The sequence below is a fragment of the Athene noctua genome, chromosome 7, assembly GCF_965140245.1.
Source record: "Athene noctua chromosome 7, bAthNoc1.hap1.1, whole genome shotgun sequence".
NCBI classification, from domain to species: domain Eukaryota; kingdom Metazoa; phylum Chordata; class Aves; order Strigiformes; family Strigidae; genus Athene; species Athene noctua.
The window spans coordinates 6,284,445-6,305,674 of record NC_134043.1 but is presented as its reverse complement, the minus strand read 5'-3'; the positions used below and the strand labels follow the sequence as shown (position 1 = coordinate 6,305,674).

The window sequence follows — 21,230 nt, the reverse complement described above, 5'->3', positions numbered from 1 at the left end:
TGAAAAAGAGTCAAGGTTCCCATTTGTCTTATACTTGTTGATGTCTAACATTGACTCACACAGGCACACCTTTAAACATCCTTTTTTTGATGTTTAAAGAAACAAATTGTGTCGTAAGTGCAGAATTTAGGAATGTCGGATATACTCGAGCTGACTAGTTCTCTCCAGCACGGATTCTGCAGCGTCCAGTAATATAACTGTACTTATGCCCCAGCCAATTTTTGGATGTGCCCAAGTCTCTCTCTCCCGCCTGCGTATGCTCCTCCTTGGCAGGGTCTGGTTGCCTCCGTTCACAGCCAGTGCTGAGATGGTACAGACATGTAACCTGCGATCAAACCTATTTAATCAAAACTTCTGGGAACAGATCATCTTTCAGGCAATCGAACCTCTCTCAAATCAAGCATGAACTAAACAACAAATCTAAAAGTTATTGCGTGGGACTGACTGGCGCATCATTATTTCAGGTGTTTTACAATAAAAACATGAAACACCATATACGCTTAATTTTTTTGTATCCACTCTGGATATATACATCTGCTGTAACAAAGCTCCTTTGTATTTGGGAGTCTGAGGATGCCTCTGTGTTTTATTTATTTGAGTGGTTCATTAAATCCTTTGATGTTCCATGAACCATTCTTCAGTTACTCATTATAGAAGTTGTTTAAATGGATAATGTAGCATATCTTATTGGAGAGAAAGTCTATTTTTGTTTTGCTTATCTTATCTGTTTTACTTATCATTAGTCATGTGTTTATAGAGCAGAACTTGGTAAAAATGGAATAAATAACACTGAAGTACAGACAAGTGCTCATTTTTAGGAATCTTTCTGGTAACACATTACAAACATGTTGCATTTCTCTTTCAGAGCAATTCTGCAGAATTAAGGCATAAAATTTGAGAAAAAAAATGCAGGAATTAAGACAGACTATGAATTCAAGTGGAAAATAGAAGATCAAAAGGCATATTTAGATCTATAAAACATGAACTACAAACTTGAATGTTACCCTAACTGCACTAAAAAATACATGCTTTCGTGTTTTCAGGAAAATACACTGAGCCAAAAATTGCCCACAGGAATGATTTTCTAATGCAGCTGGCTTTCAAAGATTTGGACACTCATGTCTCATACTTTTAAAATGCAATATATGTTATAATTTTATGCAATAGTCAATGGAGAAGGTTCCTGAAAAAACCATAAAAGTTCGTAATATTCTATATCATTATAGATTATTAAAATTTGCTACTGATTTTGTTCTCTAGAAAACATTTTAAATCGAAGAGTTGCAATACAAATCTAGTCTGAAACAGAAAAGTTACTACAGCAATCTTGAACTTTAAATAAGCTAAGAAGAGTGAAAGATATAATGGATAAGTCAGTTTTAAAATACTATGTTAGACTTTTTAACAATATAGGGGTTTTAATGCTGCTGCTTTGTTGTCTGAAGGTAAATACAAGAATCAAATTACTCTTGCTCAACTGAGTACAAAAGGGGATAAGATGCCTTTGTGTGGGAGACAGGAGTAGAATGGTCCCATACGAGAAGACAGGGAGAAAAAGAATACAGGAGAGAAACACAGAAGAATTGTTATAAAGAGCTGAATACTCTTAATTTGAATTACTGAATCAAAACTTCTGAAAGAAGAGCTGGGAACAGCTCTAGTAAGCACCTAGTGTTGGAAAAAAGTTTTTACTTAAAAAAAAAAAACCAAACCCGAAAAGTTTTTATCTGGAGTCAATTCAATACTACTCTGATCTTGCTGAAACTCAGACTCAAAAGATATCTCAGCTGCTCTTTTCACTTCTGAAATGACAGAAGTAAATAATTTCACTTGTTATCCTACTCCTAGTCTAGCTACAGGATCTCCCTAACATGAAAGAAAGGAACGGGTTACAGGTCATGTAATTTTATATATTCTCTCCTAGCCTGGTTATTTAGTCTTCTGCTGCCCTCTTCTTCCTGATATGACTGACACAGGCATTAATGGATTTATGGCTTATTTGCTCTGTCTTTGACTCTTCCTTTTAACAGAAAGAAAAAGGAAAATCTTACACAGAAGAAACACTGATAAAGGAACAAAACAAAGCTTTGTGAACTCTACTGGAATTTTTACTATCACTCGTTCAATTTTTTGATATTCCATCCCTCTCGCCCAGTCACACACATACATTTATTGACATTTCTATAACAACCCTTTCTTCCTTGAGAAAAACGCATTTTACTTTTTGCTATTTTTTCCCTTTGAAATATCTGGAGTAGGCAGTTAAATGGGGAGATAACACTGTAGAGCACAAGGTTCATGAACTATATCCTCTGGGACAAGAACAGTTTCCCTCCTCACAGTGGAAAATACTCATCTCATGGGGCAGAAAGGTATTTGTTCTTGCCTATCCTTCAGACAAGGATATAGCTCACCCTTCACTGAGCTGAATGCACCTATTCTATAGTGCACAGAGTTCTAGTGTTATGGTGAGGTTGTATAAACCTTCCTGTTCCTCCAGATGAGGGTCTTGCTATCTGCCAGCTTTCTATATGCTGAAATTTATCAGAACAAGTTGTAATCCCCAAATTTTGTCTGAATGTTGTAAGACAGATCCTCCTCTTTGTTTTCCCCTCACATTTTTTTTTTTTTTTAAAATCTGTTTGCTTTACAATTTGAAATGGAAGAGAAGGGCTAAGAAAAGGATGCACAGTGAGAAAAAAAATGACACCTGCTACAATGTAACCTGTTTTCTTCTGTTCTGGGAAATACGAGGCCCAACAGTAATCCCTTTGTAAATACAGAAGATATTGCTGTAAACAAAAGATTTTTTCCAACCAGAAGCAGATTTCTGTGGACTCCTGTTCTATCTGATGCCTAAAAAGACTGAAAGTGGGAAAAAACCCAAGACAGCATGGATCGAACTGCCATGGCTTTTGCTAGTACAGCTCCCTAAGGCAGAATTTGTGGGTGAAAAAGAAGGTATATAGGGATTAAACTCTATATCCCCAGCCAAAGCACTTGGTCTGCCCGCAATCTCTGTGTGCAATGGGCAAGTCCCCACAGAAATGTGCTGAAGGAAACACGATGATAAATTAAATGTTTCATCTCTGTTCAGAAGCAACGTCAGATCTGAGTCTCTGTAATTTTTCTCAGGCTTTTCATCCAGCCAAGAGAGCACAAATACTCCCTTCTTAAAATGAGAGTGATAAACGTGCAGTTCCAGAAAACGAAACTCCTGGAAGCGTTCATTACTCTTGCTCATTCAGCTGTGGTACACAGTGTCTTCCTCCAGTGCAAGTCTCTGTATTTTCATCCTCCTGGTACATTTTTAGCTTCATTGTACTACAGACAATTAGATACAATAAACCTAATGGATGCAAATCCAGTGGTCGTCTTTAGGAAAGTGACTCTACCCATTTGAAAACTAAATGGTAGCTTCTAAACTGAGAAAGTCAGGCCTGCTACAGTCAATAAATAAACCACAAAAGAACTGTGCTCTGTCAATCATAATCATCTAGGGAGAAATGAGATGGAAGCTTATCTACGAGCACAGAGGAACTCGCTTTCATTTTGTTACAAAAACATTCTGAATGATACAACACACATATGTTGTAATAATTCCATCTTGAAAAAGCCAAATCGAATCCAAAAGCTGTTTCTCATCAGTTGTGTGAGATGCTGGTGGAACAGCTGTCTGAAGCAATCTGGATTCAGTCTTACAGAAAGCCACTGAGGATTCAATATTTAGAATTCCTCACGTGGAACTTACGAAGAAAAATCAACTGAATGGATCAAGCCAGTAGGAATATTATGCTTAATTTCAAGACTTAGCTCAATTTTATTTTGTTAACAAAAAAGCCCCAACGATCCAATGAACAAGAATCCGAGCCAGTTTTTGGGATACAGTCACTAGACACAGAGCAAGAATGAGATCACCTATCAGTCACCAACCTTAAGGTAGACTGACTAATGAGAAATTGTACAAAGTGTGCAAGGCATCTTTATAATAGTCATGCCAAGAACTTCCAAAATGAAGAATGGCGTAATAACATTGAAAATAATCATTATTTGATGGAAGGCATTTTTCACAAAGATAGAGACATACGCACTGCCAAAACAGAATCTTCAAACACGGACTCCCCTGGGGTCACTGTTCAAGACGGATGTGAACTGGAGGTAGGTATCCCATTTTGACTCTCTCCAGTCACAGAAATCTACTTCTAGCTTCCTTACTACATTTTAAAAGACCCGGAATACTTAAAGGCACTAAAAATTATTATGAATGTTCAATATACTACTGCTTACTATTGTAAGTTGAATTATATATCACTCAAAAAGTACAGTTTAGTCACACTAGTTCTTGATCTTCACAATTACTACTAATTTGTGAAACTGAAAGACTTCTTACATTACTTGAAATAGTTACTGTGCAAGTACAAAACCACCAGTACACTTCACTCACATTGCTACATGAATAACGTCCATTAAGAGACTTAAAAAGTTCAGAAATGTAAATTAGCGAGAATATATTTATGAATATATTATAAAATATAATATACATAAATCATTGTAACCTATCTACTGTACAACTATTGCACTGTGATCAAACCAGTAACAAAACCAATGGAATACATCAGTTGAAAAGTGTTTAACAGATACTCATGTCTCTAATGAAAATCTTCTGGATTTCATTCTTTTAGGGACAAACGAGAAGACCACCAAAACCAACAGGAATATTTCAGTTGACTTGGAATCAGGATTTTATTGCAGGCCAACAAAAAATACGACTATATAACCTCCCTTCGGATTAATGTCAGGTCACTCTTCTATAATACACAGGTTTTGACAGCCATGTAAGGCAGGAATTGCTGTTCTGGGTTTCTGACATCTGTAACTATGCCAAAAGTGCTCTCAGACAAAGAAGACAAAATAATGGTAGATTTAAACAAGCTGAATGTGTGTGGTTTGGAATATTTCATATATATTTTCTAGCTCTTATTCAGAAAAGAAATGGAAGACCACTATTATAAAAGAAATGGAAGACCAGCTTCTATTGTTTGGTTTTGTTTTGTTTTTTATTCCATACTGCATAATTTCCTAAAGGAAAAGAACCTGGTTTAGAACTTGTCTTTTGTTTGTAGGCTATTAGTGATTTATTAACAGCAAGTGGGTGTTAGCCAGCCATTAAATATAAACCTGGATTAATTTAAGATGCTGATCTTGAGGACAACTCACCTTTCCAGGAATCTCTGCTGAACCTTGGAAGCCTAACTGGAGTGTCAGCATGAGACAAACATTTAACATTCACTTCATACTTTTTAAACAAAATCAAAACAGTGCAAAACCATACACCTTTTAGTGTGCTATGCTACTGAGGCTTGTTTGAATTCATAATTTATAATCTGTGAGGCTACGAAACCTTCAGTTTACCATTACAAAAATAACATACAAAAAAAAAAAAGGTACAAAAAAGCATATGCTAGGCATTACTTGAAATATAACTAATCAGAAAACTAAGAAACACTTATTCAGCAGCCCTTTTAAAAGGCATAACAGATATTGAAGTTGTGGGAAGATACTGAAAATTATCAATGTATTAAAAATGCTTCTCTAGGCATTTTCTATCTATCCATAAAAATTTACAACCAACAGTGAAATAATTTAAAAGCCTCTTCAGATCTTTCTCTAATAAAAACATACCTTCCTGAAAACTCTACTATGGCATAATCCTTTGCCCCACTAGTAAAACTAGCATTACTGAAATTACATGGTCAAACTACTACCAATCACCAGTGAAAAACAATATTCTTTTATTTGTCCTTTCTTCAACACCTAAGTAGGACGTATGGGTCATTTGAAATCATTTTTAGGGGGTACTGTATCAGCAGAAAACCTCGACAAGTGGCCATCTTAGACGACCAAAGAGCTGACACTTGGAGGGGCAGGGAAGGTGGATGCTCTCCGATGACAAAGGGTGTTTACACTGATTTGTCTCAAGAGTTAGAAACCTTGTACACTATACTGATGTTTTCTATGACACCTACTTCAATGACATCACCTCTCCCCTAACAGTAGATATTGCTGTAAACCAGCTATAATCTACTTTATAGTTTTATAACTATTATATAAATACACATTGATAGATATTCAGCCGAGGTGTACTGTAATAAAGCTTTCATTTACTGTATTTTTGCTAGAGTATGGTGTAGTACATGTGAAAGTTGGACTGTAAATGTATGGCATACAACGTAGTCCTACATAAGCAAAAAAATGAAGGGATTTGTTATATAATGCCGCTAGACAGAACAGCTTTATTAATACTACATAAACCACTAAAAACCAGTTTTGTTAATTCAATATTTAATGACTAGGAAGTATAAATACGTGAGATCTTCTCCACAGAATGATGAGATTTCAGGCAAATTAATTTTATTGCTAAATTAAGCATTTTAAGCACTGAGGATCTCACCTAAATATGTATCACTTACATTTCTGAGCCTGGAATTAAACATTAGGAAAACATCCTAATACATTCTGACTTCTCACACACGTAGGAAATCCTATTCTATGATTTCTAGAACCTCTTAAAATTCAAGCTGGCTAAGAATTCATGCCAGCAGTCTGACCACCTTAGGTTTGGCCTCAATTAGAGTGGGAGTAGTTTTAGAGTACTTAATAATCTTCTTCTATGGAAAAGATTACTTTCTTCCCCATAAAATATAGCAAGAAACGTAATAGGCCTTTTACCATGAAGTCTGATTTCCTGTGTCTTAATAGTAATTGTAGATGTTACCGAAGGATACAATTTTAGATAAAAATATTTCAGTTGTTTTTTTCTTTTTTTTGCTTCCTACTTCAAAGTCATTATTTGCTATGTTGCTCTTACTGCCTTTTCACTATTGCTGCAGTCTAAGCAGAGGTTATTTTATGATGGTCTTAGAAGTTATTTTTTTCTTCTGAATGGCTAATGTTTAATTTGGAATCCAAACTGTTCCAGAGCTTTTCAAACTTCTTTTGGTCGATATATATATACACATTCACTTTTAAATATCATCTTGTATCAGTACAGCTGAAAGCTCATTTTTCATTTTGATGAATATAAACAGCTTTTTGTTGAATGAGGGATTTTGCTTCTTCATACTTCATTTCCATTTCAGATAAGTAATACGTATATTGAACAACATCACAAAACTCTTGACTCGCAGACACCCTAGCCTTTTGCAATGACAAAAAATGACCAGTTGTTTATATTCTGGTTCTCATGCAGTTTTCAATACCTACCTAAGAGGCTCTGATCAATGCATGTTCCATTCACCAATGATTTTCCTTCTGGACAAGCGCATGTTGCACCAGAAGGGTTGAGTAAACAAATGAATTCGCATGTCAGGTCCAAGCATGGGTTAGGCACTGTTTAAAAAGAAGAAAAAGATTTAAAATATTGATTTTATTTTTTAATAGAATTATACTTTGTTCTAGAAGTAGGAAAAAATAATCAATCAGACATAAAAATTCTGATACACTTCCCCTTTCCAGGTCATCAACAGCCTGAAGTCAATGAACACACTCAAATGGCAGTGCAAGACTCACACCAGAATAGAATTTATTCCAGTAACAAAAAATGTATTGGTAATACACAGTAAAAAACCTCATCTTGTCGTGGCTAGAGATATTTGTATTCAGCTCTCTTCTAATTTTTTTCTACCTCATTTACAGTGCAAGTACACAAAGCAAGCATTTCTCCAATGTCCTTTCAAATGAGAGAAAATGCATCAAAAAATCTAAATCAAACTTATATAAAGAAATATGGCTGAATCTATTTTCAGTTTGTACAATCAGGGTCTGTTTTACATTTATACAACTTGGTTACTTTTTTTTTCCCTGAGGTGAACTTGCTCAATATTGAGTTTAAAGTAATTATGCTTACTCACAGTCCATTTGTTTGTAGCGGTGAAAAATCAAGGCACTTTTTGCTTTATCAACATCCACACTTAGATATTCTACAAGGCTCCTGCCAAATTTGTGTACTCTAAATGCACCATTTTTAGGACCTGCTCCATAGATGTAATCCTCAAAAATGTCAATTCTATGTGGATGCAGTAAACCTTAAATAAAAATGAATAATAAATAGAAAAACTTATTCATATTCAAATAATCAACAACTTTGTTTTAATAATAGCTTCAATTGTATTATTGCAATTACCACCTAAAGGCATTATTATTCAGATAGCTTGTTTTGTACCCACAAAGATTGCCTCTGAAAAAGCAATCTTCTTAAACAGAACTCTTCCCATACCACAGGCTTTGTATTAGCTTTCCACACAATTCAGTCTCAGAAACTGATGGATTATTGAAAAGTAGGGAAATCCTACAGTAACAGCTAGAGTATTAGAACATACTTAGGCACAGCACTTTAATTAGAAGTATGTGACAAGGAAGAAACAGTTTATTTTGCGGCATATAAGAGAAACTAACCTGACAAAACATTTCTTCAGCTTTTCTTAACATATTTGAAATACTCGCTTTCATTCTACACTTTTAAAATTCATAATTATAGAAAATTAATGCAAAATAAAATGTTAAGACTCTACCAATTCCTTATTTTTAAGAGCTACAGTGCTGATTAGATCACATAGTTAGATTTCCTATGCACAACTGCCTGTAGAATTTCAAACATTTACCCATGTAACAAGGCAATAGCTTCTGACTAAAACTTCTTCACCTCTCTTCTTGATTTGAAGCCATAAAGAAACAGAATCTATCATTCCTTGTGATACCTTGTTCCTACTGTTATCCACATTTACTGTAAAAATGGTTTCATATTTCACTTGTATTTATTTAGTTTCAATCTTCAGCCTTTATTTGTTCCTACTGTTTTTTTGCTCTGTCAGTATTTGGTACTCAGTATTATATTTCAATAAAAATATCTATGAATTCTAATTCATTATTTTATACTCGATTAATTAAATGGCTTGAAGTGTTTAGTCTCATTTCAAAGCAATTTCTGAACTGTTCCAATTTTCCTTTGGTCTTATCTCTCCAATTTTTCTATAGTTACTACAAACGTCAACAGGAGGCAAAAGGTGACGTTGCTTTAGTGATTTTGTATTTCAGTATTAAACGCTACATATCGAAGCAACAAAGCTTCTACGTTCCACTTCCCCCTTTATAAACCCCAAATTTTGGCACAGTGTAGTATAGTCCTTCCATGCTATAAAACTATTTTGAAAGTCATCAACTTGCATGCCTTCTACTTTGTAGCACTGCTGCCTTTTTTTCCTTGAAGAATAACCTCATATTTATTCTTAAAGTACAATTTAAATTTTTTTTAATGCGTTTCCTCTCTTTTCTACTCAAATTTCAGAAATTGTTACATATATTATCAAATTGTTAAAAAGCCAACGAGTAATTTTGTAATAACAAAGTTTGCTTAACCAGAACCTCATTTCTTATGAAAGGAACTTTCCTCATTCACATTCTGTGAGCAGAATTCTGTGATTACTTGCTGACCTGAAAGTCAAACCCATTATTTTTCCCAGAACTAATTCAGGTCAACTGTTCTATAAACTACATGATTCCTGTGTAATGCAGAGAGCTCTAATTTCTAACTAGTCAAGGTGCTCCTTTTGTTATGTAAGTCCATGCATAAATATTAATCGAAATCTGATGTGATAATACCTAAACTAATGATAACAAACTTGGATATTTGCACAAACCACTGAATCTTCTTCCCCTAGAGTAAGTTTATCAGATTATTTTAAAATGATCTTAACTTAAATATCTATTTGTTTAGATAGTATCCAAAGTATTATCTAACAAAAGCAATGAATATTACTTAATAATCACTGCTTTTTGCTTACATAGTTTCTCGTAATAGTGAAATTTCAGCAAAATAAAATAAAATAAAATAGATATCATATCATGTAAAATCTCTCTGTACCTTGTTTAGTGCTCACAGACACAACTGAACCGGAACCATCAAAAAGAACGCTGCCAATAACAGATAATTCAAAATCAGCCCAGAACAAACGCTGGCTGAACTGATCAACTACGAGACCTACAAAGAAAATAAAGTTCAAATAGGTATATAAAACCTGAAAAAAAGTTAATATTTTTATGTAACCGTACATTTTTATATTGTTCATTGTCTTGTTACCACAAAATATGGTGACAATGAAAAAAAAGATGACTGGAAACCAAGGAGAATAAACCTTGCGCATAAAACTGCCCCTTGAGGTAACTGTGCTTTGGTGTTTTTTTTTTTTTTTTTTTTACTTTCTTTAACTTACTTTTCCAAGGTCAGTACCTTTTCAAACCCATTATCCTCAGCAGGTAGGGATATATACCAGGTGGGAATTAAATATAGAATCTAATCCTGTAATTTGCTCTACCAACAAAAAAAATCTATTATGTCAATAGATTTCTAAGCAGTAGCACCAGTGTCACAACACATTAAAAATAAGGCGTTCAGGTTTCATAGTCTTCCTAACTTTCCTTTTTCCACGAGTATATAACTGTGTTCTTTTTTTAATCACCAATACTTCACAGGCAGTGAGTATTACAGAGGTAAAAATCAGATTATTTTAATTACATTAGTTCTGCAAGACCTAAACAGCCATATTTAAATGTATATATTCACATATATATGAAAGGAAAGCACAAGAGTGAGTGACTGAGAGCACAAATGAGAATAAAAGACAGATAACATTGTAACTACCCAGCCTCTAGGCAATAACTAAATAGTTAAATCAAGCAGTCCATGTTTCATAGAGGATGATTAAATGATTAATATGCCATTTTAGTTCATGTCAAAAGCTTCAGCCTGAAAAAATATTTGAACCATAAAATAATTTAATTCTGAGCTTTTGAAGTTGTAGTGTATTTTTAATAAGAATGGGAAAAAGTATTTTTCTTCCTATTTATGTAAGTAGGCAAGTCAGAAAAAATACATCAAAAGAAATTATACATAACAGCGAAAGCACTCCTCTTAAGGTCATAAATTAATCAGCTACAGATAGATGAGAGGAAGTGGAGGAAATCTCACGCACAGCCCAGTGAAATATGTTTACACTTGCAACTCCGTTAAAAAAACCCTCTTTAAAAGAAACACTGGTATTCAGGCATAAAGAGAATAATTTCTGGTAAAAGATAATCACAATGTGTCAACTCTGTGTGATACATGGTACCTGTAGAAGCAGTCCCTACTCTTCAGCTTTAAATTATTCTTTGCATTTTAATAAGAATATTTAAATATCAAAAAATAAGCAACATTATCAACATATCTTTCACAGTATCAGAGATAACACATGTAAAAAAGCACTTATTTTTGTTTTATACATATAGCACTGATGTAATAGTAATTTTTATGTAAATCCTGTGAAGTCAAGCCTGAATGCTCTCACTCTCTTTTACTTGAAATAGTAAAGGAATATTTAGTAATATATTTTAGACCAGTGTAACAAAGATTGTTAGTAAAATCTTAAACTTCATCTAAACAATAGTAGTAGTGTCATTTGGGAAGAAATATTAAAGGCTTGGACTCTTTCTTCGCATTCCCTCTAAAAAGACATGGTTCTGTGTGAAATATCTGACAAAAAAATTAAAGGACTCCATAAACATCTACTTTCTAACATGAAGTAAAGGAAGAGAAGTACAGAAGGATGCCACAAAAGTGTTTACAGACAGTAGGTACAGGAAAATGCAAGACTGTGGCAATCGTTTTTCGTAATTCTGCTAATTTTCTTAATTTTCATTTTATCCATCCTTGTACGGAGAAAGAGGTCTGGTTAAATGTTTATGTGAAACTTTTCTATATAAATTATATCAAGGAAAATTTTATAAAGAAAAGCTCTTGCAGTTCTGCTTCCAGTCGGGAACAAAGTAAATATTTGCACTTTCAGATAAGCTTGATACCATTACTACCTACAAAATTCATTAAATTCACTAATCTAATACTGACAGTCACAAAAGAAGTTTTTTATACGCCCTTTAATGACCAAGGAAGTGGTGACTGACTCTGTGGGACATAACTTTGGAATCAACAAGACTGATAAGAAGAGAGAAAAAAGCAGCAATTAGAACTATACCTAATCATTTGGATATCTGATGTGTGCAGGAAGTTTTACATAACAAGTTCAGCAAAGAATATGTAACAACTCAGATAAAAATAACATTCTACTGTCTTTCCGTCTGAATAATCAGAAGCTTCTTATTGAATATGCTGTTGACTATGTAGTTTTTATTATTATTACAATTATGATTCTTACTTACCTAAAGAGCATAAGCTTCCTCTCCTCAAAGCTTTCCTTATCACATATGTAATTTCTTAAATGCCTTACATTTTAATCTAATCATGTCAATAAAGAAAGAGTGTTTCCTTTAAGGGATGAGTGTAATTTGCATATGCAACACCATAAGAACATTTTAGCATGGGATTTAACAATCTGTTAAACTCTTATTACTTGTTGCTGTGATAGTGGCAGCTTCCGATACGCTTAGATATTCAGGTAGCATCCTCTTGAAAGAAGTTTATGTTTCAATAGATAAGCATACCAAAGTTGGACAACCCTTAATTTGCAATGCAATAATAACAAATTATCATTGTAAGCCTGGAGAAACATCAAATATTGCATGAGAAAACGGGTCATGAACAAATAATTTGTGGTTTCAAGATGGCATGCTGCTATTTAAGAGAGACACATTTCATCCTGGATTTATCATTTCTTTTGTCACAAAAATTACTTTTACCCTGCCAACGGAGTCTTAATGGTAATTCACAAAATCTCAACATGTACTGTCAAGCTTCAAAATAGTTCTGTAAAATACTGAGATAATTAAGTTGTTGCTTCTTTGAATACCTAAACCTTGTTTTGTATTATTTTGCAGTGTATTCAAGAAACTAAGTAGAATAGGCTGTGAGATTTCATATGCATTCTTAAAAACCGTGTCTCACCACTATCTGGTGTTCCCTTAATTGATTTTACTTCTTCAATGTTATTGAACAAATCATGCTTTAAATGATTATATATAGTCCTTTGCTACTGCTTTCTAAAATCACGTTAAGCTTTGTTATAAAAGTTTAAGTCAGATGTATCATTGCAAAACAGAACTAAGAATTTTATTAATAACTTCATATGAATAACCAGAATACATATTTTTTAAATTTTTGTCTTTTTTTTTTTTTTTTTCAAACTGAGAAACTGTAATTCAGTCAACAAATCTACACTGAGTTAGCAAGTGCCATGTAATTAGGAAAAAGAATAAGCTGTGTACCTGTAGGTCTTTGTAAATTCTTTTGAACCAATATCCTCCTCAGAGTACCATCCATAGATGATTCCTCTATGTGAGAGCGATCCCCAATAACTGTCCAATACATCATCCTAAAAGTATTAAACATAAGAAATAAGCTGGATGGCTATACAGAACCTCAAAACACTTCACTGATACTAAACTATTACGAGCCTTTCAACCTACCTGAAATATGGGAGACAACTGATCTTGATTTAAACAGGTAAATTGAGCAGGAAAGTTATATAAATGACTTGGAAATGTTTAAACATTTGCAGACATCATTTTATTCATCTTGCTCTGCTTTGCATTTTTGTCTGAATTACCAAAACAGAGTAATGTTGAAACATACATACCCCTTTTTAGGATTTACAGCAATTGCATATGGTTCTCCTGCCATGCTTGTAAGGAGTCTTGTGCAGTTAGGTCCGTTCAGTTGCCCTACGTTGATGGAGTATCTCAGACTAGTCCAATGAGTTGTATAGTAGCTGAACCAATGCATTCTGGAATGATCAGTCCAGTAAATGTTTCCAGCAACCCAGTCAACAGCAATGCCCCTAGGTCTTTTGAATTCTGGACACTAAAAGAAACAGATGTTAAAGTCAAGATTTATGGAAATTATCTTTTACAGCAGCTGCATAGTCACAGATTTATGTAACTTTTCAGAGTTAAGTAAATTTTTTATTTAATATGTTTAAATATTTAAAACCAGCACATTGGAAAGACATAAATTCCACCTGTGGGAGATAAGCTCTAAGTGATCTGCTCACAGTTCTATTCAGTGCAAAAGAACAAGTCAGTGGTTTAAAACTGTCTTCTCCAGTCTAAGGCTACCTACCTTAAGGAAAAGGCACTTAGGCATGACTTACATGAACTATTGACACTGAAGCTAGTAAGTGTTACCTATTGTAATTCAGAAGGAAAGGAAAAGGAAGAATTAAGATTATACAGCTATTATGCTCCATGCAGAACTATGGCATGATGTCCCATCCCAAATCCCTCAGTGAAAATGGTGCTTGAGACCATCTGGGGGTATGGCTGCTCAGCAGTCTGCCAAGGATACATAAAATCACTGCATTTAGGAAACTGCATAAAATTACCTCTGTATTCTGACCAGTACTAATTGTACGGAAATTGTCTAAATATTTTTCTTCCCTTGCTATTAACTGTTCCCGTGTTCCACCGCTGATTAAAACTAGAGTTAGTGCAATATTCAGCTTCACATGTAAAAGAGGGTTGACTGATTAAAACCTTAAAATTAAAAAAATGTAGTATCTTTGTCATGATTACACAGTTCTTATCATTAAGGCCCAGATCCTAAAAAATGGTCCTAAAGATAAAAGTTCATATTGCAAACAGGAGAGATATATGAACACATTTCTCCACAGTTCACTAGAATTCCTGCAGAGAGGAGTAAGATCTGTAAAACAGGACTACCCAACTATTTCTAAGATGAATGCAGCATATCATAAAAAATTCAAAACCTGTATGAGCTAAATACATACGCAATTGTTTGCCTGTTTACCTATAATGACATCAAGTTAAATTATGAACAAAAAATGTCTATTCCTTGCCAAATTCAGTAATGGAATGCTACTAAGCTATGTAACTAAACATCAAGAAAGAAAATCCTAAAATAACTTGTTTTCCTCAGGTGACAGAGTTTCCTAATACCACAAGACATTTGTAGACTATTTTCATCATAAAATAAATGTCATTTCATTCTCTAGGTGAAATAATAGGACTGCAAGGGTGAATTTAGATAGTTCATTGTTCATAAACCTTTAATTCTGCAAAAATGTCATAGAATGCATGTTCTAAAGATATACAGAACCCTGACTTTCTATTTAGATGAGTATTAAAGCAGCCAAATCACACTGCATTTACAAAACAGTATTTCTTTAAAAACAGGGTCACAGTCATTTTTTTAAAGTTAAACAAAATAATGTATACTGATTCTTTATCATGAAATGATGATACTGACAGCATATGCTTCCAGAAAAAAACATAAAAAATGACCTTTATTTTTCCCCTCCAAGAAATGTAGCATTTGCATGCAACAACCTCTTTTTTGTTACATTACCCAAGCAACATTCATGTAAAGGACAAGATAGCGAAAAACGTGGGTATTTGCAGGTAAGCATTATTGTATTTTTATTCCGAACTTTTAACTCTGGGTAATATCCAGGTACCTGTGTCAAGAATCTTCTCATACCTGGAGATCTCCAGTCATTGCTTTGGAGACTGCAAGAATTAATGGGACTGGCCTGCAAGGCTGGAGACAAATATTCTTTCAAAGGGGGAGCAGCTATCAGGGACAGCACAGTCCCTTGCCTCTCCTTGGACTGTTCTAGAGCCACTGTTTACTGTAAGACTACTTTTTTTTTGAACCTGGCAAGCCCATGATGGGAGCTACCATGCAGAGTGAGAGATGGTTCCCAAAAACCTGGTGGTAGAGGCAGATGAGACAAAGGGACATCCTAAAAAAGATTCTGGAACAAAGTTGGGTTGCTTACTAACACTGACCCTTTTTTATTCTTCTCAACTATACAGGAAAAGTGAAATTCCAGTAATGCTGGGGTGCATATTAAAGATCACATGAACAAGGAGATAACCAGAAGAAATGGAAAGCAGCCATCTGGTGTAAGAGATTAAAAAGAGAATGAAAAACACTAGCTGGTGCTGTGGCCGTGTAATTCTCAGTTGTGTTCATTAAGTTTCAGCATAGCTACATCATATTTCTGATGTCTTATGCATCTTCTCATACTGTCTAGGAAAATTACTTACTGTAAATGAGCTTTTACCTAATAGCTTATTTGGATTATGTTAATTTTGAGGAATGATTTTGCATACAGAATAAGGATGAAAATACAGGAGGAAAATCACTTTAATATTTTCTACAGTTATTTTAGCCCACTTTGATGTTAAATATAACACACTACAACCTATTAGAAAATAGGAGTTTGGAGCCTAATCGCCTTTTATAATACGGTAGTCTCTGCAGAACTACATAACATGTCAGCTTGATGACTTTTGATCAGAACGGCTGCCTATCGTAAAACCTGTTTTGCTGAGAAAGATTTTTTTAAAAAAATAAAAGAAAAAACAAAGAAAAAAATAAGAAGCTGCAGTAACAGCTAGGATTTGGAAACCATTTTGATATAATTGTAGAGTGCAGAAAAATGTTAAACCCTAAAGTTGAGTTTGACTGGAGAAAACATGTTGCACATGTAGTAGGAACCGATCACCTTGCAATGCTTAGCATCTTAACACGGGAAGACTAAGTTACACATTAATTTATATCATAAGCTCATGGGAAGCAATATTTTCTGTATTTACTTTACAGATGTTTTTCATATGGTACTGCTGTGGAATTAAGTAAATCAATGATTTATTGTTGCTTAAAATATCTTCATTAAAAATAATACCTTATCTAATTATGCATTATTAGAACACTAAAAATAAATGAGAAACAATAATACCAGAAAGCCTTTAGACTTTCACTCTCTGAAAGCGAAAATTTTCCTTGACGGATGAGCAGCCCAGTAGGTGCAATGGTTCACCAAACCACCATTTCTATCATGTAAGCAGGATCATTTAAAAATCCCAACCACCTGATTCCAGAAGGAGAGGGTCTCCTAAGTACATAAACTTCATCCATACAGAACTATAAATTGTTTCCCTTCACAGTGATGCACTGAATTCCACTGGGCCCTGGGGCAAACGTTGGGAGTACATACATGGATATATCACAAGAATGGTTAAGGGTCCTTGATAAGCTCTCAGTACAGTGGGGCTGGAGCAAGCTGCTGATATATTGACAGGATACATTACAAAACCTATGGGTTTTTTGTTACTATATGGTACAATTACATTAATGTTCAGCTTTGTGTCCTCTTCCATGAAAAACAGCACTTGAGTTTAAGTGGCAAGTCACTGTGTTCAATATTCACCTCGGATAACTTACACATCTCTCTCTCCAAGGATTATGCCAGTAAACAGCTGCACCAGGTATCACCAATTCACTTACATGTCTTAACTCAATTGGAATGCAGTCCTCTTCTGCATCTGTCAGTTAACTCTGACGAGTTGATATTTACTGTTTCCTTTAATGCTTCAATTTGTACCAAGCTTAAACCCCTTTTCACAGAAATACAAGAGATACTTAAAGCTATTCTCTGAGGAAGGCTCTTGATATGCTAATTCCATGGAGCAATTTCAGTTGAGATGGATTTTTGCATTAATGTAATTACCTGAAAATGCAGGTGACTTTGTTCAAGTTTACTGTCCTGATTTACATATCAAAGTCTAGATATAAAAGTTATATGTAACCTTTGAAAACTTACCCATTAAAAAAACTTGGGTTAAAATTAAGTAATTCTCAAGCTTTTCAAAACCAAATTTAAGTGACAATATTAAAGCAACACTATAAAACCAATTAACCTACTGATCAGTTATATACAAGGCAATAATATTTGAGTATTAATGAGATCATGCTGGGAAAATACTCTTGCATAGTATAGCACAATGAGAAGTAAATACTTCACAAATATAAATGAAATATTTCTAAAATATATTCAAATACAGTCTGTGCATATTCCACATACAGATTTTAAAAATAGCTTTGTATGCCTCGGATCAAGCATCTTCACAAGCACCTACCTGTGCTGAAGAGGCAAGGGAAAATGGTGTATAAAGAAAACCAAAATTGTTTTCAATAATTCTGAATTAAGAGGAAGTGATGAGAAAGTATTCTTGCATAACGGTGAAACAGAGATATAAAAAGCAAAAAATATTTCAGTACTTCAGAAAAATAATAGTAATTCTAAGAACATTTTATCTTTATTAGTTTAAACAAGGAGACAATGTCAAATCAGCTATGAAAATTTCAATCCCTGGACTATGAAGAAGTAACAAGGAAGATTGTGTTCAGTTTTATGGACCTGTAAGAGTGTGGATCCATTAGAGAGTTTGTGGGTCAGCAGACTACACTTATACTTGCAGGAGGCACCAGAATATTAACGATAGATAAATAAATAAATAACAATAAAAAACCTCAACATACTATTTTCACAAGATATTACAAGTTCATTACTTTCTAATAATGAACTTGATAGAGAGATGTCTCTCAGGATTTCTTAGGCACAGTGTCTGCCACATTTAAATGAGAAAAACATCACAGTAGAATTTCTCCACATCTTCAACACACAATTAGGTTCTCAAAGTATCCTTCCCCAAAACTCAAATGACCTACTAGAAATGCTAGGAATAGCTTTCTACTTTAGATCTACTTTACATACACTTTCTGTCAACAAAATCTAGCCCCTGTCCTGCGGGGCAGGTGGAAGTGTTGGTTTTGAACCACTTTTCCTGTGTATCAGACACAAGATATCTTTAGTGTCCATTGGTGTTCTACATCCCCAGGCTTTTTGCCCTGCTGGCTTCAAAGGTCAGGAATGTCATTCATTTGCAAAGGAAATATCCCTGGATGAAAGGTACTTAGAAGTGGTTTCAGATGTGTAAGAGCTGAATGATAGAAAAAAGATTAGTCTACTGTTGCTACTGCTGTTTATTCTACTGGGATCTAAAAGCATTCACGTGATGTGAGGTCATCCCTTCTACCTCTCCTAAGTTTAAGGAAACATCCAGACAGGTGTTATTCCTAACCCGATTTATTATTCGCCAGGAAAAATCTAAAAACTCTCCTATGCCATCACATTTAATAAAAAGTAAAAAAAAAAATAAATCTAAACATACAGCATTATAAAAACACCAATATAAAGATCACATCGTTATCTTCAGTTCAGCAGTAACACTTCCTTGAGAATTTTGTGGAAATATATTAGGCAAAATTAGTATCAATCTGCATTTATTTTATTTTCAAGTAAAGACCACTTGAAATTACCTGAGGTTACAAAAATCCACATTTCTGTTGTAAAGAGCAAAATTACATTTATGCTTATTCAAACAGAGACACTATGCTGCTCAACATATAATGGAATAAATATTTTTTGGTCTAATTTTTAAACGTTTTTCATAGCTTCACCAATACTATTGTTTATATGGTCACTACAGAAATAAAGTGATTCTTGATTTCTGTTTTCCAAGGATTTGAAATTCATGCTTTCTTTAAACCATGTGTTGATTATATACGTCTATTATATCCTGTCTTTTCTCTTAAAATAAAAATTCCTGATGGTATATAGTCTTACTAAACCTCTAACATATTATTTCGCTGCAGAAAACTTTTTAAAATACTCTAGTTGTGTTCTCTTAGAGACTTGACCAAGTCTGTCAGAGTCTTGAATGGAAAGGTGGTAGTAGACATATATCCCATTTGAATAAAATCATTCTCAGATAGACATTTTAAATTTATAAAATCAGGACTTGTTACTATGGACAATCAGAACAGAAAAATAAACTGAAAGAAATTTGTATTATGTAATCTTTGATTTTGATAACTTACTATCAAGCCACTGTTACTTTGCCTTCTCTCTCTGTCGTGAAGTTTTCTGTAGAAAATCCCTCCTGGATTAAACTGAGTACTCCAAACAATCATGTCCCCTTGAAAATACGCATCCATTCCAGTTATCCTTGAATTATGTTCAATATGTGATATTTGCTGATGAACATCACTGTAGTTGAATGGATATGCAAAACCCAGGATGTCAGTGTCATTAGCAACATAGAGAACTTGATCTTCAGAGCCTAGGGATTATTATAATGAAACAGAAATAAGGTAAATGTCAACTAATGCAAAATCAGTGGTTTTCACTCAAGTAGTTTTTTTGTGTTTATCGGATATAATTCCTTATGTTAAAATTCTTTCTGGTTGTTGAAGACTGCAAAAACACTCACACTGGGCAATAAATGCAACTCTTCATACTCTGGCATCACTATACATTACTTCAATGCTCTCTGAGCTCACACTGTGACACCTAAGATTATATTTTAAAGAGTATGTTATACAAAACACTTTAAGCAGTATACAAAATTAGGGCATATTATGCATTAAGTCCATATGAATTACTCATATTTTTATATGCACATTGTGTCTAGAGAGTCCTAAATGGATATATTAAAGGAACACAAACTTGCCAATGGCAATATTTTAAACGGTTTAATTGAAAATTAGAAATGGAATGATACTATCTTCAGTGAAGTCAGTGAAGTTTTGAAATTGACTGCAAAATGAGCAAACCGTAGCAAAGCTGCTACAGAAAATGTGCATCTTATATCTCCTCATTTAAGGATGAACATTTATGGATACCTGTAAATGGGTGGTATTTATGGATACCTAGTTACCATCTTGATTCAGATGTTGTAAAGTATGTTGTTCATAAGGAAATACTCTCTGGTATCTATTCATTAAGTTTTGAGAAAGTTTCAGATCTGCTGGATACATTAGAATGCATTTGCAATTTTTTAGTTTTCCAATTTATATTACATTTATCCATAGAGAATCAATGTATAATAATGTCTGTCCAACACACTTCCTCCTTATGAGTATGAAATATCAGAAATAATTTGTTCCCTTTCTGCTAATCACAAGAAGAAAGAGGAGATCCATTAAAGCAAGCATCAACGAGGGAAGAGGGAAACATTAACTGTATTACAATGGAAATAAAGCTTGTGAAAAATTCAGGTGTAGGATAATGATTCCCAGATTTTTAAACTATAAACCCTCAAAATTATGCCTGTGTTTCTATAATAACAAGACACTATCCTCAATTAGTAACCTTGTTGGTTCCTATGTCATAATCTGACTGCTTCTTGCGTAATAGGCAACGATGCTAAAGCCCGATAGATTTAGCATTGTTATGTATAGAAGAAATTACTAATCACTCATTAATATGACCTTCCAGTGGTGAGTTTGCTTCCAGAAAATGTGACCAAAGCATATAAGAAACCTGACTATCACCATCTAACCACCCAGCATGGCTGTACCTACTGCCTGGTGTGCT

At 34.0% G+C, this 21,230-nt stretch overlaps 1 protein-coding gene across 1 annotated transcript in view; it reads right to left on the bottom strand.

Moving 5' to 3' along the window:
• LRP1B (LDL receptor related protein 1B) overlaps positions 1-21,230 on the bottom strand; it is a 370,405-nt gene that overhangs the window by 37,653 nt on the left and 311,522 nt on the right. The window contains exons 74-79 of the mRNA XM_074910092.1: positions 19,733-19,974; positions 13,623-13,846; positions 13,252-13,358; positions 9,920-10,036; positions 7,911-8,084; positions 7,264-7,389 (exon numbers count right to left, since the gene is read on the bottom strand). Coding sequence (XP_074766193.1) covers positions 7,264-7,389; positions 7,911-8,084; positions 9,920-10,036; positions 13,252-13,358; positions 13,623-13,846; positions 19,733-19,974 — 990 coding nt within the window. The remainder of the gene's footprint in view (positions 1-7,263; positions 7,390-7,910; positions 8,085-9,919; positions 10,037-13,251; positions 13,359-13,622; positions 13,847-19,732; positions 19,975-21,230) is intronic.